General features: G+C 60.0%; 2 protein-coding genes across 6 annotated transcripts in view; one reads left to right on the forward strand and one right to left on the reverse strand.

Moving 5' to 3' along the window:
* The window catches only part of CEP164 (centrosomal protein 164), a 28374-nt gene extending 15193 nt beyond the window's left edge, over positions 1-13181 (reverse strand). Inside the window, exons 1-13 of one of the 5 annotated variants that reach the window (XM_058041334.1) lie at positions 13127-13181; positions 11436-11525; positions 11027-11138; positions 10485-10722; positions 9936-10088; positions 9186-9314; positions 8819-8896; positions 6889-7029; positions 4685-5107; positions 3036-3119; positions 2437-2520; positions 367-446; positions 32-163 (exon numbers count right to left, since the gene is read on the reverse strand). In XM_058041334.1, coding sequence (XP_057897317.1) covers positions 32-163; positions 367-446; positions 2437-2520; positions 3036-3119; positions 4685-5107; positions 6889-7029; positions 8819-8896; positions 9186-9314; positions 9936-10088; positions 10485-10722; positions 11027-11138; positions 11436-11514 — 1733 coding nt within the window. In that variant the 5' untranslated portion in view covers positions 11515-11525; positions 13127-13181. Of the gene's footprint in view, positions 1-31; positions 164-366; positions 447-2436; positions 2521-3035; positions 3120-4684; positions 5108-6888; positions 7030-8818; positions 8897-9185; positions 9315-9935; positions 10089-10484; positions 10723-11026; positions 11139-11435; positions 12648-13126 lie in introns of those variants that run through there. The other 4 variants (XM_058041333.1, XM_058041332.1, XM_058041335.1 and 1 more) reach the window with 4 other exon arrangements.
* Positions 13182-13643: 462 nt separating this feature from the next.
* BACE1 (beta-secretase 1) lies at positions 13644-22328 on the forward strand. The gene is made up of 9 exons (XM_058041154.1): positions 13644-13889; positions 17092-17180; positions 17334-17550; positions 17736-17873; positions 17956-18090; positions 18200-18301; positions 18432-18581; positions 18687-18858; positions 19618-22328. The coding sequence occupies exons 1-9, from the start codon at positions 13644-13646 to the stop codon at positions 19857-19859; spliced, it is 1491 nt and encodes a 496-aa protein (XP_057897137.1). The 3' UTR covers positions 19860-22328.
* Positions 22329-22368: the final 40 nt, after the last annotated feature.

Genomic DNA, 22368 nt, shown 5'->3' on the forward strand with positions numbered 1-22368 from the left:
CACACACCAGGCACTGCCACCAAGCCCTTACAGGTTCTGTGGGCCAGGCAGCTCCTCGGGATCCACCAGGCTGTCCAGGGCTCCCTCCTGCTGCTCCTCCCCACGGGGATTCTCTGAGCCCCAGGGCTCCAAGGGCGTCTCAGCAGCGCTGGGGTCCCTCTCACTGGGCAGCACAAGAGAGGGCACACAAGATCAGGAGAGCCCAGGGCAGGTGGGCAAGGTCCTGGTAGAGGCTGCAGCACAGGGGGAGCTGCACAGGGCACACCTGGGCACACCTGGGCAGGCTGCAGTGAGCACAGCAAGGCAAGGAGGGCAGCAGGAGCTGGAGCTGCCCAGGCCTCCCCTGTGCCCCTGTTTGTACCATACCTCTCAGCAGCTTCTGCTCCTTTCCTTTGCTCCTTCTCCACACTGGCTTTGCTTTGGTCTTTGTCCTCTTCTCCCAGCTCCTGCAGGTAAAAGCAAACAGGGTGGGGTTTGTGACTCCCTCAGAACTGGGGATATGGGTTTGGCTTTTCTTTCCTGAAGCTCATTTTACAATCCTGAACTCCCTGGAAAGCACAGGAGAGCAATCTCCCAAAAGAGAAATGTCCCCCACACGGAGTGCTGTGGCAATGAAGCAGAGGCTGCATTGTCTGGGACCAAAAACCACATCAGGACTCAGTCCTGTCTCCCACCTGGGCTCTGGGGCAGGGTGTGAGGGGCTGCACGGAGTCTCCATCCAGGCATTTCTGACTCAGGGGCACCTCAGCAACCCAGCCCCCCTGGCAGCACACTGAGCATCCAGTTGGCTCATTTGTGGCATAGTAAACACCAGAAATATGAATAGAAAGTGTCTGAATGTGAAATAATCAGCTGCTCCCAGCTCCCTCTGTCCCTGCAGCACGGACACCTGAGCAGGGCAAGGACATCCCCCCTCACCTGTGAGCCCCAGGGAAGCAGGCAGGGCCCATTCCCAGGGTTCTGGGGACCCCAGCAGGTGAGCCCAGCCCCTGGCACAGGGCCGAGGCAGGGCGGAATTAACGCCGCAGTAATTAATGCAAATGTGCAGCAGAGCAAACAGCAGAAGGGTTCCCTGCAAGTGCTGTCAGCTCCCATCACATCAGCCTGGGCAGGGCCCCCAGCCAGCCCCTGCTGCCCCTGGGACTGATGGCTGCACTTCCCCAGAACCGAGACCAGCAAACGATCCCTGGCTCAAATGGGCTCTGTCAGAGCAGCCTGGGATGGGCAGGAGCCAGAAAATGGGGCAGGGATCATCCTGGAGAGAGGGGAACTGCTCTGAGCCAGGAACAGGGATCCTGCAGGGGAACTGCTCACAGGGAACTGCTCTGAGCCAGGAACAGGGATCCTGAATGGGAACTGCTCACAGGGAACTGCTCTGAGCCAGGAACAGGGATCCTGAATGGGAACTGCTCACAGGGAACTGCTCTGAGCCACGAACAGGGATCCTGCAGGGGAACGGCTCACAGGGAACTGCTCTGAGCCAGGAACAGGGATCCTGATTGGGAACTGCTCTGAGCCAGGAACAGGGATCCTGATTGGGAACGGCTCACAGGGAACTGCTCTGAGCCAGGAACAGGGATCCTGATGGGGAACTGCTCACAGGGAACTGCTCTGAGCCAGGAACAGGGATCCTGCAGGGGAACTGCTCACAGGGAACTGCTCTGAGCCATGAACAGGGATCCTGATTGGGAACTGCTCACAGGGAACAGCTGCAGTTCTGCAGGGAGCTGCATTTCACACCCAGCTCTGCCCGGGCAGGGCTGTACCCAACCCACCCTGCCTGCCCCCAGCAGCACTGGCACGCTCAGGGCCGGGCAGGGAGCAGAGGAGCTTTGTTTTCCCTTCACATGGGATTGTGCTCATTACTGGGCACAGAAGCACAGGTGTGCTGTGCAGGCACAGCCCTGCGGACAGGACTGCTCCTCTCTGCTGGACAGGTGGCACTGTGCCACCTCAGAGCCGCTGATGCGCCACAGTCAGGGCAAGGCCCAGCTGGAGATGGGCTGGGAGGGCTCCAGAGGAACGTGGGGCTGAGCAAAGCAGCTCAGAGCCACGCTGAGAGGGCAAGGATGGAGCAGAGACCACAGCAATCTCTGCCTGGGCAGCGCTGCGTGCCAGGCTGGCACAGGCACGTGCACACACGTGCCACAGACCCGCTGAGAGGAGCCCCTTTCCCCCCTGCACTAGAGCAGGCAAGGCAACTAAATGCTTAAAAATAAGCTTCCCTCTACCAAAATCTGTCAGAGGGAGTTAACCTCCTTTTCCTCCCATTGATTCTATCGTGTTCTGCCACACAAATCCCTCCCATCTGCTTAGGAGAGAGAAAAGGACAAATACAAAAGAAGAAAGGAGAGCAGCCCTGTTCAGCTCTGCAGGGCCCTCACTGACAGCACCACGGTGCCCCAGAGCCCCCCTGATCCCCCACACGGCCCTGACCTTGCTCCTGGCGCTGTCCAGATCAGGGGGCACCGTCCCCACGCCCAGACCCTCCTGGCACAGCTGGCTCTTGGCGTCCAAGCCCTAAAAGAGACGGCAGAAAGGATCAGTGTGTGTGATGGGCAAGCAGAGGTGCTGACAGCAACGTCCCAGCACAGCCCAGAACCCCCTCAGCACGCCCATGGCAGCAGAGTGGGCACCGCAGAGTGGGCACTGCAGAGATGGGCACCGCAGAGATGGGCACTGCACCGTGCCAGGGGAAGCTGGTGCCCACACCCGGGGGAAAAAGGAGGAAAAGGAAGAAAAGGAGGAGAAAAGGAGGAAAAAATGAGGGAAAAAAAACGAGGAAAAAAGGAGGAGAAAAGGAGGAAAAAAGAAGGGAAAAAAAGGAGGAAAAAGGAGGAAAAAAAGGAGGAAAAAAGGAAGAGAAAAGGTAGGAAAAAATGAGAAAAAAAGGAGGAAAAAGGAAAAAAAGGAGAAAAAGGAGAAAAAAAGGAGGAAAAGGAGAAAAAAGGAGGAAAAGGAGGAGAAAAGGAGGAAGAGGAGGAAAAGGAGGAGAAAAGGAGGAAGAGGAGGAAAAGGAGTTTTTGGTGACTCACCAGCAGCTGAGGCACCTCATGGTCGGAGCTCCTGGAGACTGGCAGGTCCTGCTCACAGCCACTGACCCCGGATGCCTTGGAAAGCTGAGAGGAAAAACCCATCAGAGCCTGCACAGGTCCCACCCTGCAGCTTCACCCGGGCACTGCTGCTGCCAGCACAAACCGGGCCTGAGCCGGGCAAGAAAAGGCGACTGGACATCGTGGGGGAGACACCAAGGATGAGTGTGACCCAAGGACAGGGATGTGTGTGACCCAAGGACAAGGATGAGTGTGACCCACAGCACAGGGATGTGTGACCCAAGGACAAGCACAAAGCACCACAAGGGCAGGAGCTGGGGCTGGGCAGGGCACTGAGGTGCTCCCTGAACACCCCTGACACAAGGCACTTGCTTCCTCTCCATCTGCAAGGATCCCTGCAGCTCTCAGAGCTCCCAGCACAGCGCTGGAGCCATAAAAGCACTTTAAAATTGCACTTTGCTGTGCCTAAGTGCCCCTGCACTCCCAGCCATTTGCAGCTGCTCGGTGGGAGCACCCTGTGGCCCTGCTGAGCTCAGCAGAACAGCTCAGGTGCACAGAGATGAGCTTGGGAAAGCAGCACCCTCAGCTCTGCAGGGCACAGAGCATTTTCCAGCCTCAGATTTACACAGAGCACAGAGATGAGCTTGGGAAAGCAGCACCCTCAGCTCTGCAGGGCGTTTTCCAGGCTCAGATTTGCAGTTCATCATTTCTTACAGACATTACGCATCAGTGAGCTTGAGAAACGATCAGAATCAGCAGGAAGGCAGCCAGATTGCAGAGAGATCGTCCATCAGATCCCCAGTTCTGGCTGGGATCCTGCCATGGACCGTGGACATGAGCGGGTCTGGCAGCCCAGCTGTGGGCAGGCAGTGTGTGACACAGCCCCAGCCCTGCTCCTGAGCTCTGCTCACACGCTGGCAGGGTCTGTGCTCCCAGAATGTGTGCTGCCAGCTCCAGAACCAGCTCCAGAACAGCCCTGGGCTCTGCCCCACTCCCAGCTCCAGAACAGCCCTGGGCTCTGCCCCACTCCCAGCTCCAGAACAGCCCTGGGCTCTGCCCCACTCCCAGCTCCAGAACAGCCCCGGGCTCTGCCCCACTCCCAGCTCCAGTCCTGGGCTCTGCCCCACTCCCAGCTCCAGAACAGCCCTGGGCTCTGCCCCACTCCCAGCTCCAGCCCTGGGCTCTGCCCCACTCCCAGCTCCAGAACAGCCCTGGGCTCTGCCCCACTGCCAGCTCTCACCTCGCACAGAGCTGTGAGCGCAGCTCTGAGCAAGCTGAGACAAACAACAGCAGGAGAAACACAAAGCAGCACGGGCAGAGCTGCATTACCGGCCCTGCTGGCCCAGCACAGGCAATGGGAGCTGGGGCTGCTCCTCCTGCAGACCCAGAACACACAGAACACACCCAGGGCTGCGCCTGTGGTGGCTGTGGGGTGTGCAGCAGGGAAGGACTGCCCAGCTCAGCCCTGCAGGTGCCCAGCTGGGCACTCGGAGCACTCCCGGGAATGACTGCCCTGCTGAGCAGGCAAGGTTTGGGCTGGCTGCACAGGAAAGCAGACAGCGAGTGCCCCAAGAGCTGTCCTGACACGATGGGAACGGCCAACACCAACAGCACACAGGCAGGACTCTTACTTTGCCATCATCCAGCCTGTCCTCTGCCCCTGAATCAGCTGCTGCCTCTTCCCTCTCCTCCTGCAGCGCCCTTTCTGCACAGGACAGGGTGTCGGCAGTGGCGGCCAGGCTGGCTGGCTGGTCTGTGCCCTCCACAGGCTGAGGGGCACCTCGGGGCTGCCCGGCAGAGCTGGGCACCTCCAGCCCTGCTGAGCTCCCGTCCCCCTCGGACAGAGGCAGCTCCTCAGCTGCAGAGGCGTCTCCTTCCACCTGAGCATCTTCTGCCAGGTGCCCAGCAGGCTCCCGCAGCTCTGCCTGGGCACTCAGGCTGCTGCCAGGCTCCCCAGAGAGGAGCTGAGCTGCAGACGGGGGGCACGCCGCTCCAGAATCCAGGGAACAACACTCTGCCGCCTCTTCGGGGTGCCTCGACTTTAAGGATTCCTTCTAGGCAGCAAGTCAAACACAATTACAGACCCAACGCTCTCCCTGGGGCATGCAGGAGTGAGGATCAGCGCAGGCTCTCCTACAGCAAGCAGCACAATCACAAATCTTTGGGTGACTTCAAGGCCTGTTTGATTTCCTTCCATGTAGTCCCATTCAAAGGCAAGGGACTCCAGTGGCATAACCTCACCCACTTCTTGGGCTCTGGCTTTTTCTGATCTGTTGTTTGTTTATTCACAGTGGGTGAGAGCGGCTGTGCAAGGCCACCAGCCCTGTGAGCATCCACGTGCCCCACTGCAGGCCCGTTTGTGCTCCCACACTGGATCTGTCTGCTGAGAGGTGGAAATTTGTAAGAGACCACGACAGGACAGTTCACTTCTGCCTGCTGACATTTCAAGCAGGGGAGAGCAGGCAGGATCTCCATCCCACCTTCCAGAGGGACAGACTGAAAGCAGCACTCAGAGCTCAGAAAGAGCCTGTGACTAACACAGGAGGCTGAGAGATGGGGGAAAAGCAGCCCCAAATTAAAGCTTAGTCACCCAAAGGTTCAGCTGCCTCTCCCAGCAGAGGGGAGGCCACAGCAGTGCCCAGGGACAGGGGCATGGCCAGGGGAAGGCTCCCTCATCAGCATCAGCACGCACACAGAGCTGCTGGCACGTCCCACTCGCTCACTGTTTTATTAATGCCACGCTGCCTCGTCAAGCAGCGCTGCCTCCTGTGCACGCCGTGTTCTGTACACTGAGCGCATATTTTAGCTGTGTATTTTTATCAGAGAGCCTCTGCAACGCTCTCAGCTCCCAGGCCAGGCCTGCGGCGCTCCCGGAGCACGTTCTGAGTGTGTCACTGCCCTGCCAGGCCTGGCACAGCATCCAGCAGGACGGAGAGGGCAGAGGAGCCCAGCTCCAGGCACTGCCCAAAACCCTGCAGCTCTGGGGCTCAGCTGCAATCAGTCCCCTGGCACTGACAGCTCCCTGGGTCACCAACCAGCCACGGGAGGCTCCCTGGGCACAGCAGGACCCAGGAAAGGTGGGCACAGGCAAGTTCTTTAGTGCTTCCCCTCTTACGGGGGTTAGGGTGGCTGGAAAGTTCTGCTCCCTTTGCACACCTTGCTCCAGAGTTCTCCTGAGGACATCCCACCAGGGCACCTGGCAGTGTCCAGGATATCCCAAACAAGGCCAAGCAGGGCTCTGATGCCTGAACAGGATCACACATGCCCCAAAATGTGTCAGCACACCAGCAATGGAGTGCACACAAAAGGACCTCTCCCCAGGCAGGTTCATCTGAGCTACTGAAATATCCCAGAATAATCTCTGTGGCTGGCAGAATCCTGTTTCAATGGCAGTAACAGGCAATCCTTTTGTCAGGCTCACACCTTGATGATCACAAACGCAGCTCTGCAGAAAAGGGACCCGTGGCAGCCAGACCCACAGGAGGAGGAGGAAGAGGAGGAGGAGGAGGAGGAGGGAGGTTTTTCCTCCTGCAGCAAGACTTTCTATGAGATTTTCTAGAGACTTGCTAGAGATTTTCTCTGGATTTCAGAGCTGGACAAGTCAGCTGGGTTACAACTGGCTTTGGGTGACTTTTCCCAAGCTGTAACATCCCACCCACCCCAAGTGGCACTACCTGATGGGAAATCCCTGCCTCCCAAACCACTGCTCCCAGCGAGCAGCATTACACTTTAACCAGCACCAGCAACAAGCCAAGCAGCTGCAGACACCACACACCACAACACCAGCAGCTGCCTACTGCATGCAAAGCCAGGGATGCCAGGGAGCCACTGTCACCTCTGCCAGGCTGGCAGCTTCCTCCTCAGGGCACCCGTGGGGCTGGGCAGCAGCACCAGCAGCACCAGCAGCACCAGCAGCACCAGCAGCACCAGCTGATGGAGGGCTGCCACGCTCCTCCTGCTCCTCCTTGCTCTTCTCCTGGGTGGGGGGACACAGCCGCTTGCAGGATCCCCCACAGCACCTCCCCAAGCTGGAGGATTTGCCCACCCAGGACAGGTCAGCACCCACCACACACAGTCCTGGAGCACAAAGGGACTCGCAGGCCCAGATTCCCAAACGGTCCCAAGCTGTGGATGCTTTACTCTGCTTTTCCTGCTGGCCAGCTCCAGGAACTCACTGCTCCTGCTCTGAGCTCCCCGTGAGCTGTGTCTGATGCTGCCTCTGCTCCACCCAACATCCTGGCTCAGCAAGTCACTAAAACCTCCTATTTCCTTCCAATACAGACAGACAACCCTGACCACGGGCTACATGAAGCAGTTTTTTCATTATTTCACCCATTTCTGCTTAGACTTCCCCCTTAGGACCTGCTACTCAAACCCTTGTCTGCTGCTTTGGAGAGAGGCTCCTCCTAGGGATGCTTTTCTGCTGCCATCTCATGGAGCTACAGAGGAATTCCGTTTTCCAGTCGGGCACTGCTGCCTTATCAGGACCAGGCTATCGCCCCTCTGGGCCAGCAGCCTGGCTCTTGGGCAGCAATTGCCATTCTATAAAGGACTCCCAGAGCCCCATCCCCACGGCACTGAAATGCCAAGGCAGCTCTTTGTTCCTGCAGACATTAACATTGCAGCGAGGAGCTGGGCCCCCACAGGCTGCTGTTGTCTGGAGATGAGACAGCCAGGGCTCTCTTTGTCACATCCACTTTAGCATAAGCCTCTGCAGATCCTGCCCAGCGCCCTGAATAGGTTCTCCAGCAAAGTGCTTTACAGCTTAATTTTCCTGCGCCGTGAAAAGGATAAGGAAAATACTCTAAAACACTTTAAAAGAAATTAATTTGCCTTTCAGATACTGGAACAGGATTTTCAAAGCGGTGAGAAAGGATTAATGTCAGCACAAACAGTCGGGCCAAATCACCAGAGCTGCTTACAACGCACTTCCCATTGTGCCCTTGTCATGCTAAGCCTGATCCCAGCTCAGGCAGGCAGGGAAAGCACAGCCCCTGCCCAAGCCTCGGCTGCTCTGCCTGCTCTGAGCCCCAGCCTGGGATTTAGCAGCAGGCTGAGGAGAAAGGAGAGCAGGTTTGGTGCTGGCACAGAGAAGGGGACACGTGCAGGGCTCCTGTGGAACCCAGGGACAGCAGCAGAGCATTCCCAAAGGAGCCTCCCCTGTCCCCTGCCCAGGGCCAGCACTGCAGCTTCTGCTGCCAAGGAGCCTTCCTCCCAGCCCTGATCAACAGAATGGAGGTGCCTCTTCCTCACTGAGCCTTCCTCCACAGCCCTGATGAACAGAATGGAGCTGCCTCTTCCTCACTGAGCCTTCCTCCACAGCCCTGATGAACAGAATGGAGTGCCTCTTCCTCACTGAGCCTTCCTCCACAGCCCTGATGAACAGAATGGAGTGCCTCTTCCTCACTGAGCCTTCCTCCACAGCCCTGACAAACAGAGATCAGAATGGAGGTGCCTCTTCCTCACTGAGCCTTCCTCCACAAACAGAGAGCAGAATGGAGGTGCCTCTTCCTCACTGAGCCTTCCTCCCTGACAAACAGAGAGCAGAATGGAGGTGCCTCCTGCTCACTGAGCCTTCCTCCCTGACAAACAGAGAGCAGAATGGAGGTGCCTCCTGCTCACTGAGCCTTCCTCCCTGACAAACAGAGAGCAGAACGGAGGTGCCTCTTCCTCACTCTCACAGCAAACTCATCCTTCTGGCACTATTCCTGCACCCTCATCCCCTGGCAGTGCCTCTCCCACCTGGATCATCACCCTGGTCTTACCTCAAAGTCAAAGCTGCCTGCCAGGGCTTCAACATCCAGGTACACGTTTTTTAACAGCCTTGAGGTCCCAGGGAAACTCTGAAGGATAAAAAAAATTAAATAAATAAATGGCCAAAATGGAGTTCTGACCTGTGCAATGCTGCAGGAGGGGTTCCTCTGCAGTGAAATTGGGCAGCAGAGCCATGGCAATGCACCTCCAAATTAATCTTGGAATAACACCATGGCAGATGTTCATTCCATGTGAAAACAGGATCAGATGATTTTGGGGACCGAGCAGCACAAAGAAAAGAGCACAAATGGAAGAGCCACTCCCAGGAGAGCACCAGGAGGCTCCAGCACTCTGCTCACAGCCAGGGCACACAAATACCTCATTGTCACTGTCCTCATCTTCCTCCCTCCATTTCTCTGGCACTGCCACGTTCAAGGGACGTTTCTCTTCACAGATCAAATCCAGCAGGTTCCTGGTGTGGCTGGAGGGCTTTGGGATCTCTGCAGGCTGTGCAGGCCAGGAGCCAGGGAAGGGACAGGTCAGACAGCAGGAAAGGGAGATGCAGACCCACTGAGACACTGGGCTGCTGGGTTCCGTCAGTTTCCTACCCCTAAACATCTTTGTTTACTTTTGAAGGTGTTTATGTTTTGCACACATTTTGCTTTGGCTTCCTTTAAAGGGTCAATTTCTTCCCATTTAACAAGTTTCATTGACCCCCAGGTCACTTTCTAGTAATAAATACACAAAGCATTCCACACGGTTGTAAACCTTACACTAACCAGGACGATAGCTCTTTAAATTTTATTCTTAAATAGAAGAGTGAAAGTAGTTTATTAAATTGCATCATTTGCATTGTTTGTCATGCTTCATTTGGGCACCACTTTCTACTAAAACTTAACATTCTTTTTTCCTCTGCAACAGTTATTGAAACAACTCTTTCAATCTGCCAAAGACAGCAAAAGAAAACTCACCACTAACTTAGCACTAGAAGAAAAATAGAGTTTTTTAACATACAACAGTATTTCCAAAGTGGCAGAAGACCACAAACCCTGTCATTTAAGTGTCCCCACAGCTGTGACCTTTGCGGTGTGCCTCCAGGGCACATTCCCAGGGCAGAGGGAGCCTCACCAGCGTTCCTTCCTTGGGGCTCAGGCTGGAGTCCAGCACGTTGCCCAGGTCCAGGGTCCCACGGAGGGCGATGGAGGAAGGCGGGGTGAGGCCACGGAGAGGAGAGAGGCTGCCCAGGGGAGGCTGGATGGGGGCCAGCTGGGAGCCTGGGGGCTGCAGGAGCACAGGGGGGTCACTGCCAGGACAGCACAGTGACACTGCTGCCCTTGGGGTGGGACAAGGGGCTCCCCTGGGCAAACAGGGGCTGTGGGGCTGACCCTGCGCAGAGACCCCACACCCACACATGGGACAGGTGGGGAAACAGGGCTTGAGTCACTCACACACTCTGCTTTCCAGGTGCCTGGCCCATCTGAAGGGGTCCTGCACACTCCCCTCCCTCCCAGACACACCAGAGACTCTCACAGCCAAAATCAAAGGTGATTCTGTACCCCCAGTGCTCCCACCCAGCTGATTCACTGCCCATCACTGGGCCTGGGGTCACAAAGCCCTTTGTGTCCCTGTCATCCCCTGCCCAGCCCTCCCCAAAGCTCTCAGGCAGATCCTACTCACAGGGAGCTCCTTCAGGAGCTGCTTCTCCTTCTTGTCCTTCTTCTTCTTCTCTTTCTTCTCCTTCTTGTCCTTCTTCTCTTTTTTCTCCTTCTTTTCCTTCTTCAGGCTGCCCCGTGCCAGCAGCTTCTCCCTCTCCCTGATGACCAGCTGCTTGTAGTGCTCATCACAGGGGTGCTCCCACGTGGAGAGGCCGCTCTCAAAGTTGAAGAAATAGACGTCACCCCCTGCGATAGCCTGGCTGCAGGGCAAAAACAGCAGGGAAAGGTGAAAGAGCACAAATTAAACACACAGCTGCACAGGCCAGAGTATCTTTGCTGATGGTGGGAGCACCTGAAGCTCAGGGAAGAGGAGTGTGATGCGTCCAGGGGGCCACAAATGTACCAGTGAGGGAAGCAGCTCTCCCAGGATGTCATACCCAGCTTCCCAAACTGTTCTGCCACTCCTGACACCCCAGCAAACCCAATCCTCTGCCAGCTGGAGCTGCTCCCCTTGTCCTGGCACTGGGAATGCCCAGCACAGCTGCTGCCAGAGCTCTCTCTCACCAGGCCTTCCACTCGGGGGGCAGGGGGGTCACCAGGCACTCCCTGGCCAGCCACAGCAGCTCCGACTCCTTGTCGGGGTCAATCCCGATGGTTGGTGCAAAATCCCGGATTTCTGGGGAAACAGAGAGCAAACTGTGAGCTTGGTCCAGCCAGCAGAGCCACCCTCCTCAGCCAGAGCTGTGGGCACACTGGGAAATCCCGAGGCAAAGCCAGCAGCAGAGCCCTGAGTGCCTGTGGAGCCAGGGACAGGGGCAGTGACACCACGGAGTGACACTCAGCTCTGCTGAATTCCCCCGTGCTCTGCCCTCTCCAGCACTCCAGAAACAATCCCCGTGTTCTGAACGCCCCTAGAAGTGACCTGCATGCCTGAATCCCCCCTCCCAGCCCCTGGGGAGACAGGCTCGCTCACCCTGCTCCATGGGAACGTAGGATTCATTGTAGTCCTCCTCCAGAATGAGCTGGTCCCCAATGCGCACGGCCCCTGCCATGGGTGCCACACCTGGCACGGGGAGGAACCGCACAGAGTCACAGCTGCCCTCAGGACAGGCAATGCCCCAGCCCCAGGACAGGGCAGAGCCCTTCTGCTGCAGCACACACACAAAACTGTACATGCAGAGCCATTCCTTCTGCTGCAGCACACACAGCAAAACTGAACCAGAGAGCCCCCACACACACTGCCATGGGCTGTGGAAACGGAGAGCAGAGCTGAACTGGAACACAGTTATAACCACAGCCACCAGGCCTCACAGCTCCTACAGGAAAGATGCTTCAGGCACTTCTTAACCAGGTCAAAAATAAGCTGAAATGAGACAGGGAAGGAAGAGAAACCAACCAGCTCTCCCAAAGCATTGCTTTGTGATTTAACTCCCAGGGCACAGCACAGCTGGGCCCTTCCAGCCCATCCAGCACGGTTCACAGCTGGAATTCACCCAGCTCACCCCAAAGCCTCACCTGTGGCTCTGGGTGGCCACATCTGGCCAGCACAAGCACTGCAGGACCACAACTGCTGCTCAAACACACAACTGAACGCCAAGGTCAAACATTCCAGCCTAACCCCCCCCAAATTCTCAGTGCAAAACGCATTCCTGTGCTTTCCCTGTGAGACCCGGGGGTTGTGGCACCTGCCAGGTACCTGCAGTGACAGCACCAGAGCAGGATCAGCACCTGTGACACGGCCAGCACTGCCCTCTCCACCTCCCTGTGTCCTCAGCCCACGCTGTATTTATAACTCTTATGTAAAGTCAGTCTTAGAAGCAGCAACTAACTAATCCTGGCACTTCCAGGTGAAGATATCCTCAGGAGATCCAAACCACACCACTGCCCCTCCCAAACGTCCCCAGCCAGAGCACTTGGGTGTGGGCACCTCACTCAGGGCCTTGTGTTCCTATTTTCCTCTCCCAAAACCATCTCAGCCCCGTCTCCCATCCCTGGAATTGGCCCCGGGGGATGAATGATGGGCTCACTCCTCTCCTGGAGAACCTGCCTCACCACAAACAGAGAGACCTCAGTGCGACCTTTCAGTGCTTGTGGGGCAGCTACAATAGATGGGGACACGGGGGAACGGCTTTAAACTAAAAGAGGAGGATTTAGGTGAGATCTGGGGAGGGAATTCTTTCCCCTGAGGGTGCCCAGAGAAGCTGTGGCAGCCCCATCACTGGAAGCGTTCAAGGCCAGGTTGGATGGGGGGCTTGGAGCGAACTGGGGTAGTGGAAGGCCCATGCCCACGGCATAGGGTGGAAATGGGTGATTTTCAGGTGCGTTCCAACCCGAAAAACCGTTCTATAGCCCCGTGCAAACAGAACCGAAGCCGCAGCGCAGCCGCCGCCGCGCCAGCCCGGAGCCACGGCAAAAGCGCGGCTGGCAAGGAGCACAAACAGCTTTGGTTGACAGGGTAGTTGAAAAAGTAGGGAAAAAAGCCATTTTCGCCCGTATCACGGCAGCACCCACGCGACACTCGCACAGCCCGAGCCCGCGTGCGGCGGGAGGCCGGAACCGCGCGGCGCGGGGCCGCTCCCCGCAGCCCCCGCTCACCGAGGGGACCCTCCCGGGGCCCGGGCCCGGCTCCCCGCCGCCGTGGAGCCCCGCCCGCCCGCCGCTCACCGTGCCGCGGGCCCCGTCCGCCGCCCCGCGGGTGCCGCCGGTTGCCGGAGCGCGGGAGCCGCCGCGGCCGCTGCCCCGGGGCCCGCCCCCTCCCCGCCCCCTCCCCGCCATTGGCCGGCGGGGCGATGCGCGCCACCCCATTGGCCGCCGCGGAGGCAGGATGCATGACGTCACCGCGGCGGGGCCGCCGGGGCTGCGGTTGCCATGGCGACGCGTGGGTACCGCCCGCGGCCCGGCCCGGTCCGTCCCGGCGCGTCCCGGTGCGTCCCGGCGGGGCGGGGCGGGGCAGCGGGACGGGCACGGCCAGGGGGAGCGGCCACGGGCCGCGGGCAGCGGGCAGGGCCGGGGCGGGTCTCTCGGCGAGCGCTTCCGCCGGCGGGCGGGCTTTCCGGGGCGGGTCCGTGCGCGCCGCCATGCCCGCCGCCGCCGCGCCGCCCGCCCGCCCCGGCGCGGCCGCCCCGCCGAGGCGCGGGGCGCTGCGGGCCCGCTGACCGCGTCCCCCCCGCTCCCCGCGGCCATGGCGCCCGCCTGGCCCTGGCTGCTGCTGTGGCTGGGCGTCGTGCGCGCCCTCCCGGCCCCGCCGCGCATCCGCCTGCCGCTGCGGGGCGGCGCGGCCCCGCCGTCGGGGCTCCGGCAGCGCCGGGCGCCGCTGGACGCCGAGCCCGACAGCGCCGGCAGCTTCGTGGACATGATCGACAACCTGCGGGGCAAGTCCGGGCAGGGCTACTACGTGGAGATGACGGTGGGCAGCCCCCCGCAGAAGGTGAGGTGGGAGGGGAGCCCCGCATCTCTCGCATCCCCCGCATCTCCCTCATCCCCTGCATTCCCCGCGCCCCGGCGGCTGCGGGTGCCGCTCCGGCCCGCTGCGGGGCTGCGGGGCGCGGAGCAGAAGCGCTGCGGGTGCCACCATGGCTTCGCGTGCCTCTCACCGCACGGCCCGGGCACCATTCCTGCTTCTCATCGCTCCGCTGATGCTTTTCCCGCCGCCTTTCGGCTAAAACTGGCCGCAGGGCCCCGCCGAAGGTGACCCCGGCGCTCCCGGGGCTGCCCGGGCGCAGGGGCCGGTGCTGCGTGTGCCTCTACGTGCGGGCGAGCCAGGCTGCATCGCTCCATCCCTCCCTCCCCGCTCCATCCCTCCTCCCTCCCCGCTCCCGAGCCGCGGGTGCCGCGGGAGCCGCGGGGCTGTGGGCGGCGGGCGGGTGGGATGTGGCTGCGCAGCCCCGTGCCCGCCTGGAGCGGGCACATGCGGGCACGGAGGAGCCCACGGCCGAGCAGCGCTTGGCAGCTCCTCCCAGCGCAGCCCCGGGCGCAGCTGCTGCCTGCCTCTGCCTGCTGCTCCCGGCCGCGGAAATCCTCCAGAAATCCTCCCGAGCTCGGCTTTCCCGGGCACCTCGTGATGGTTTTTGCTGCGCGGGAGTTGGGGCAGCGTGGGGAGGCAAAGTGCAGGAAAATGGGATGGAAAGGGAGCCGGCAGAGCAGGCGTTGGTGCGTCACCAGGCTCTGATCCCGCTCCATCTTTTTGTCGGCATCCCTCACACGCTGCCCAGCTCGTGTGCCACCGTGTGCCTGCCTGCTGGGGACAGGGTGAGTGCTGAGTGCCAGGTGCCACTCACACAGCGCAGGGCAACCAGCTCCTCCCCTCTTTTATGGACGAGATGGGGGAGGTTCCCACTGCTAAATCCTTTTGTGCCCATCCTGATCCCCGTTGTCACCAGCAACAAGTCTGGCCCGGAGGTCCAGCTCGGTGATCGAGGCTCCAGTTCCTCCAAGCACAGGGCCACGTTCCCTCATGCCTGCCATCAGCACTTTTTGGGTGCTGCCAGAACAGCCAGCACCCACACAGGCCCTGAAATAAAGGCTGGTTGTTCCCCACGAGCTGGCTGTGCTCTGTGTGCGTGGTGGGAGAGAGCAATGGGAGCAAGGAGTGGATGGAGGAACGACAGCACTGCCATGGAAATTGCATCTCTGGGAGCACTATTGTGTTGTCCTCGTGTGCCTGGGATGCATTGCCTGGCAGGGTGTGTTTGGGAGGAAAAAAAAGGGAGGAGATTATTTCTAAAATCTGGTTTTAAATGTGATTTCATCATCTCCTGCCTGCCACGTGTCGCAGCTGCCAGATAATTTCCGTGCGAACCACCTGTTCCAGGCACCCGCGCGTTCCGGAGCCAGCCACCCTTTGGGCAGCATCTTCAGCCCTGGATTGCTTCCAAATGCAAACGTGGTGCCTGTGTGTGTGTGTGTGTGTGCTGGAGCAGAATCCCTCCAGGCACTGCAATGGAATCAGAGGATTCCTATGAAAGAGTTCTGCTGTGCCTCTGCAGGAAATTGGGAGCCTGCTTGCCCCGGGGTGGGTGCATCCTTCCCAAAGGCTCTCACGCAGCAGGGAGAGGGTGATCCATCTCCTCACCTTTCCTTTCACCTTCCCGATGCTGACAAGGAAGTTTCTGTGTCCCCTTGTGCTGTAATTTTGGTTCTGAGCCGTGCTGCGCTGCCAAGTCACCGTCAGCAGCTGATTGCTCACACATTCCATGTGCCCAAGCGTGTTGGTTTCCCTGGCTCCCCAGAACGGACTGATTCATAAACACACAGGGGAGAGAGGGGTGAGCCGAGCAGCAGGAGCTGGTGTTTTGGGACAGATGGCACAGGATTGGTGCCCCAGGAGCAGCACACAGCTCTAGGGACGTGTGTGGCACGGAGCCAGTGCTGCTGCTGAGGTGCCTGGAGGGGCTGTCACTTCCAGAGACAGGTTTCAGGCAGTGCAGGGACTGCCACACATGTCCTGGCCTCCTTGGTTCACGTGCCATGTCCTGGCCTGAATGGATGGCTGGGCTGAGTCTCGAGGATCTGGGTCCTCTCCACGTGGGTGCTGTGCGTGACCCCTCCAGCAGGATGGAGCCTGTGAGAGTGAAAGCCCTCCCTGCCTCCTCTGCCTGCAGCGTCAGCTCAGCAGGTCCTTCTCCAGGGAAACCAGGCTCCTCTGGGTGCCCTGGGGACTGCAGATGAGCCGTGAGGATGGAGCAGGTGGCCCCTAATGGCACAGAGCTGGGAGCAGCCCTGGCAGTGCAGGTGCCGGGTTGCCAGGCTGTGTGGTGGGTGCTGAGCTGGCACCTGCCCAGGGTGGGTAATGGGGGGGTGAAGGTGCTGCTCTGAGCTTTACCCACAGCCTGAAACGTTCCCCTTGGCAGGGAGGTGGAGCTGGGGCACTCAGGACGTGCCAGCCCCTGTCAGGGAGAGGAATCTGCAGCTGCAGCCGGCGCTGCTGCGATTAACACAAGCGCATTAACCTCCTTCCTCTGCCTCTGCCTGCACAGATTAGGGGCCAAAGCCCTGGAGCTGCTGCCCGGGGTGCTGCTGTGAGGCAGCTCCTGGGTCTGGGGCCAGGGCTGACCCCGAGCTCTGCTGCCCAGCACAGCCAGGAGGCTCAGACAGCCCCAATCCCACCAGGGCAATCCCACCAGGGCAGTCCCAGCCCTCTCCTGCCCCTCTCCTCACCAGGGCCACGGGCACGGGTCAGCTGAGGGCAGGATCAGGCTGGCCCACTCCTGGCCTGCCAGTGGGATGTTTGCCAGCATGGTAATCCTGCCCAGGCAGGAATGAATCGGGAGCAGGGCTCAGCATATGGGTGGTGATCAGCGGGCACAGGGACCGCGGGGGCTGCCCGCCAGCCATGCTGCCCACCAGCAGTGCCAGCAAATCTGCTTTCCTGGCAGGGGCAGCCTGTGCACCCTGTGTTGCTGCCCCAAGGCACCTGCCAAGTGGTTCCTGAGTCCTGCCTGTGGATTTGGGGGCTGAGGCTGAGCGAGGAGCTCACGCTCTGTTTGCACAGTGCAGGATGGTGTTTGCTCTTTGTGCAACTCCCCGATGTCGCTGCCTCCTGCTCCGCCTCCTCCTTCTCTCCTCTCTGGGCACAACAAAAGGGGGTCCCACTGCACTCATGGCCCTTCCTGTCTTTCTTCCTTCTGCAGCTGAATATCCTGGTGGACACAGGGAGCAGTAACTTCGCTGTGGGAGCTGCACCACACCCCTTCCTCCGGAGATACTACCAGCGGCAGCTGTGAGTATTGTGGGGGGACACAGGGCACAGCCTCTCGGGCACACTGCTTCTCCTTGCTGCGGGTCTGACCCTGCCAGGCATGACCTGGCCTCTGGAATGGCTGGGTGCACACAAACCCTGCTGGTCTGACTCGTCCCTTTGCCGCCCTTGCAGGTCCAGCACCTACCGTGACCTGCGGAAGGGGGTGTACGTGCCCTACACCCAGGGCAAGTGGGAAGGGGAGCTGGGCACTGACCTTGTCACCATCCCCCACGGCCCCAACGTCACTGTCAGAGCCAACATCGCTGCCATCACCGAGTCTGACAAATTCTTCATCAACGGCTCCAACTGGGAAGGGATCCTGGGGCTGGCGTATGCCGAGATTGCCCGGGTGAGTCCTGGCTGGCAGTCCCGGATGTCAGCACCAAAACGCTTCAGTTGCCTTTTTCCTTGTCCCTGTTTGTCCCCTGGGGCACAGCAGTGCTGCTGAGGGGAGCTCCCCTGGGTGCAGAGAGCTCCTGGAGAAGGGACAGCACTGACACATCCCTGTCCTGCCTCTGCTCTCTCTGCCACCAGCCCGACGACAGCCTGGAGCCCTTCTTTGACTCGCTGGTGAAGCAGACGCGGGTGCCCAACATCTTCTCCCTGCAGCTGTGCGGGACAGGCTTCTCTCCCAACGAGACAGAGGCCGTGGCCTCGGTGGGAGGCAGCATGGTGAGCCCTGCACAGGTGGCTGGGGGGTTCCTCTGTGGCACTGCCAGCGCGTGGTGGCAGCGCCGTCCTGTCTGCCCTGCAGATCATCGGGGGCATCGACCGCTCGCTGTATGTGGGTGACATCTGGTACACCCCCATCCGCAAGGAGTGGTACTACGAGGTCATCATCGTCAAGCTGGAGGTCAACGGGCAGGACCTGAACATGGACTGCAAGGAGGTGAGTGGGCAGGGGTGGCACTGCCCCACGGGCACTGGAGGCACCCAGCATTGCTCAGGGCAGTGGGCTGGGGTCCCGCACGTGGGTCACTCCTCCTTTCTGCCCCCAGTACAACTACGACAAGAGCATTGTGGACAGCGGGACCACCAACCTCAGGCTGCCGAAGAAGGTGTTTGAGGCTGCGGTGAAATCCATCAAAACAGCATCTTCGGTCAGTGGAACCCATCCCTTCCCCACGGGCACAGCCCAGGGGCTGAGGCAGTGTGGCTGCCCCTCACCAGCCTGGCATCTCTGCTGCCTGCCCAGCTTGGCCCCGCTCACCTCCCCTTTCCCTCTGGCAGACGGAGAAGTTCCCAGACGGCTTCTGGCTGGGGGAGCAGCTGGTTTGCTGGCAGGTCGGCACCACCCCCTGGCACATCTTCCCGGTGCTGTCCCTCTACCTGATGGGGGAGGCCACCAACCAGTCCTTCCGGATCACCATCCTGCCCCAGGTGAGCGCTGGGCTGGCCAGAGCCAGGCTGGAGAGGGCAGGGCACGGCTGGGTGGGCGCAGCTGCCTCCCGCGCCCCTTCCCTGAGCGCCCCCCTGCCCCTGCAGCAATACCTGCGCCCGGTGGAGGACGTGGCCACCTCTCAGGATGACTGCTACAAGTTTGCCATCTCCCAGTCCTCCACGGGCACCGTCATGGGCGCTGTGATCATGGAGGGTTTCTACGTGGTGTTCGACCGCGCCCGCAAGCGCATCGGCTTTGCCGTCAGCGCCTGCCACGGTGAGCTGGGCCCGCGGGGAGGCATGGAGGGGACGTGGGTGTGTGTCACAGACATCTTCTGTGAAAAACCCTTTCCTCCTGAGAAGCTGGGAGGCCTCAGGGACAAAATGTAAGCAATGGTTATCTGCTGCTGTGGAATGCAACAGGTGCATCTGGGATTGGTCTCCTAGAGTTGTTTCTAATTAATGGCCAATCACAGTGAGCTGGCTCGGGCTCTCTGTCCGAGACAGAAGCTTTTGTTATCATTCTTTATTTTTCTATTATTATCTAGACTTCAGATGAAATCCTTTCTTCTATTCTTTTAGTATAGTTTTAATACAATATGATATAACATAACATATAACATAACATAGCATAATATATATCATAAAATAATAAATGAAGCCTTCTGAGACATGGAGTCAGATCCTCATCTCTTCCCTCATCCTTGGAGCCCTCTGAACACGGTCACAGGTGTGCAGAGACCAGAGCCTGCCTCCCTTCCCGCATGGGCATGGAGGGCAGTGGGTGTGCAGACAGCAGACCCTGCCTCCCTTCCCACGTGGCCATGGAGGGCAGTGGGTGTGCAGACACCAGACCCTGCCTCCCTTCCCGCATGGGCATGGAGGGCAGTGGGTGTGCAGAGACCAGAGCCTGCCTCCCTTCCCACATGGGCATGGAGGGCAGTGGGTGTGCAGAGACCAGAGCCTGCCTCCCTTCCTGCATGGGCATGGAGGGCAGTGGGTGTGCAGACACCAGAGCCTGCCTCCCTTCCCGCAGTGCACGACGAGTTCCGGACGGCGGCGGTGGACGGGCCCCACCTGCACTCCAACATGGAGGACTGCGGCTACAACATCCCGCAGACGGACGAGTCCACGCTGATGACCATCGCCTACGTCATGGCGGCCATCTGCGCCCTCTTCATGCTGCCCCTGTGCCTCATGGTGTTCCAGTGGCGCTGCTTCCGCTGCCTGCGGCGGGACCACGACGACTTTGCGGACGACATCTCCCTGCTGAAGTGAGGGCAGAGCGGGCACAGCCCCGGGGCTGCAGGTGAGGCAGCAGGGCAGGGCCTCGCTCCCGGGGTGTGGTGGAGTGTGGGGAGCTCACCCTGGGGACTCGGTGTCCCTCAGGGCCAGCAGCCAGGGGAGCCCCGGCCCGGGCTCCGTTCGTCTGGGAGCTGCAGCAGGAGCGTGGCACTGGGCACTGGGAGAGCTCGGCAACCCCATCCTGGGCGCTGGGGGCAGCTTCTGTGCTCCAGCACCAGGACAGGGCCGAGCTCTCCCGCCCAGCCTTGCCTGGCTTGATGGAGTGATGCCGATGAGCCATCCCCTGCCTGTCCCCTTCCGTCCCTGTGCGTCCCTTTCCAGCTCGCCCCGTGGGGAAGCTGCCAGCCCATGCTCTCCTGTAGGGAGCTGTGCTGCAGCTGTGCCTCCCCTGTGATTCCCTGCACTGAGCCAGACTCCAGGGATCATCCTGGAGCCATCCAGCCTCGGGCTTTTCAGAGACAGCCCTGCAGGGCCAGCCTGGGCTGCCCAGACAGGGCTTTCCCTCCTGCCCTGCTGCCCCTACACCGCTCACTCTCACATTTTCCCTGCATTTTCCTGCCTTCCCGAGCTGTGCTGCTGTTGCTGCCAGCCCCAGGACTTCCTGCACCCTCCTGGGACAGGCAGGAGCAGGCACCCATCCTCTCCTGGGACAGGCAGGAGCAGGCACCCATCCTCTCCCCGCATCACATGGCATGGGAAGCTCCCTGCCCTGGCTTCCAGCATCAGCAGCAGCTGCCATGCAGAAGCCAGTGCCAGCAGTGGGGTTCCCAGCCCTGGCAGGGGCTGCACCCCAGCCCTCCCAGCCCTTTGTAAGCCATAGGGGAGCCTGGACCCCCCTGCAGCCCCCCAGCTCACCGCCAGCGCACCCCACGGCACAGCAGCTCCTCCCTGCTCGCTCCACACGTCCAGGCCTGGCTGTGAGACACCCTGGCGTCCCGGGGACAGGCGGCAGCTGCGGGAACTGCAGCGTTTATTGTTTTGTAAACACATGGTTGTATTTATTTTTTTCTTTTTACAAAGCGTGTCACTGGTAGCGCATTGAGAGCGTGTACAGAGCCGGTCCCACGTGTACAGAGCACGGCTGCCTCTCACCTGTACAGTATATCCATATATCTCTATTTTTAATTCTAGCCCTGAAAGCCACTGTTCCAACGTTAGGGGTCGGTCCTGTTTTGTTTTGGGGTTTTTTTTAAATCTTTTTAGCCTTCTGCTCAGCCGTTGTTGGCAGCGCGCAGGGCCGGGGCTCACAGTGCAGCCACGTGTGTGTGGTGGGAGATGTGGTGGTGGCTCGAGGAGGGGCTGCAGGGCTGGAGCACGAAGAGCAGTGGCTCCAAGCCCAGAGGAGCCTGAGCACAGAAGGCACCTCTGTGCTCAGAGAGGATTTTCAGCGTGTGAGGATCCTCCCCGTGCTGCAGGATCACCGTCCCTTCCCCAGAGCAGACACCTGTGACCCTGCAGGCAGTGCTAGTGCTGTATTCCCTTGCTTCTCTGCCTCCAGCCTGGGTGGGAAAGGGCTCAGACACGGAGATTCCACAGTGCAAAGGCATCGCTCCTCCATGAACGCAGAGGGGATACCTGCAGTGCCAGGGCTGAGCTGGCAGCTGCCCACGGAGCCACCGGGTCAGGCAGGGACAGACTGAGCACCCACAGCACTCACCGAGCACAGAGCTTGTTAATTAATTAACCCCTGCAGCCAGACATCGCTCTGGGAGGGCAGCAAGGGAGCCAGGAAACACCGGCAGAGTAGGAGACCAGCCACCCTGCAGGGGCACTGCCACAACAGCCCCCACACTGCCCCTGCTCACACCGAGCCCCCAGCCCCGCTCCAAACCCCACCCAGCCACTCCCCGCAAGAGGACAACGCTCTCCCCCCACCCTCGTGCCTGCCCAGGACCCCCAGGACCCCAGAGACTCTGTTGTGGACCACTGCCTTAAAACATGCCCTGAGAGCTGGGTGGGCACCGGGGCTGCCCTGCCCTGCCCTGGGGGAGAGGGGCTGCCAGCAGTGCCCAGTTCTGCAGCAGGTGGGCACCAGGGTGCCCTTGGGGCTGCCAGCAGTGCCCAGTTCCTGCCACAGACTGCCAGGGAAGGGAGGGGGCATTTTTAGAGAGTCATTGCCAGATTTTCAGCGGTGCTGAGCACCTCGCAATCCCACCGAGATCCATGGAGAAAGGGTTGGTGAGCCAGCCCGCTCTAGCAGGAGGGACAGGAGGGGGAACGCAGGAATTCTGACAGGTTGGTTTGTCCCGAGCTGCAGCGCAGCCGCGTCCCTGCGCTCCCTGCCCGGGCCCGGGGACAGCAGGGGAGGGCATGGGACAGGATGGGACCACGGGCTGTCGCTGGAGGCTCCAGTACTCTGTAACCCAGTGTCTGTGTAAGAACAATGAATGTTAACACAGTAAATTATTATGACATTAAAATAAATGACCACAAAAATCGGCTCTTCGTCCACAACTCGTTCGCTGGCACGAGGGGAAAGAGC

Source organism: Melospiza georgiana, chromosome 27 (assembly GCF_028018845.1).
Source record: "Melospiza georgiana isolate bMelGeo1 chromosome 27, bMelGeo1.pri, whole genome shotgun sequence".
In the NCBI taxonomy this organism is placed as follows: domain Eukaryota; kingdom Metazoa; phylum Chordata; class Aves; order Passeriformes; family Passerellidae; genus Melospiza; species Melospiza georgiana.

Coding starts and splice junctions, on each gene's coding strand:
- BACE1 (XM_058041154.1), top strand. CDS start 13,644: ATGGCGCCCGCCTGGCCCTGGCTGCTGCTGTGGCTGGGCGTCGTGCGC. Junction 18,302..18,431: donor CCATCAAAACAGCATCTTCG/GTCAGTGGAACC, acceptor TCCCTCTGGCAG/ACGGAGAAGTTCCCAGACGG. Junction 18,859..19,617: donor TGCCGTCAGCGCCTGCCACG/GTGAGCTGGGCC, acceptor CCCTTCCCGCAG/TGCACGACGAGTTCCGGACG.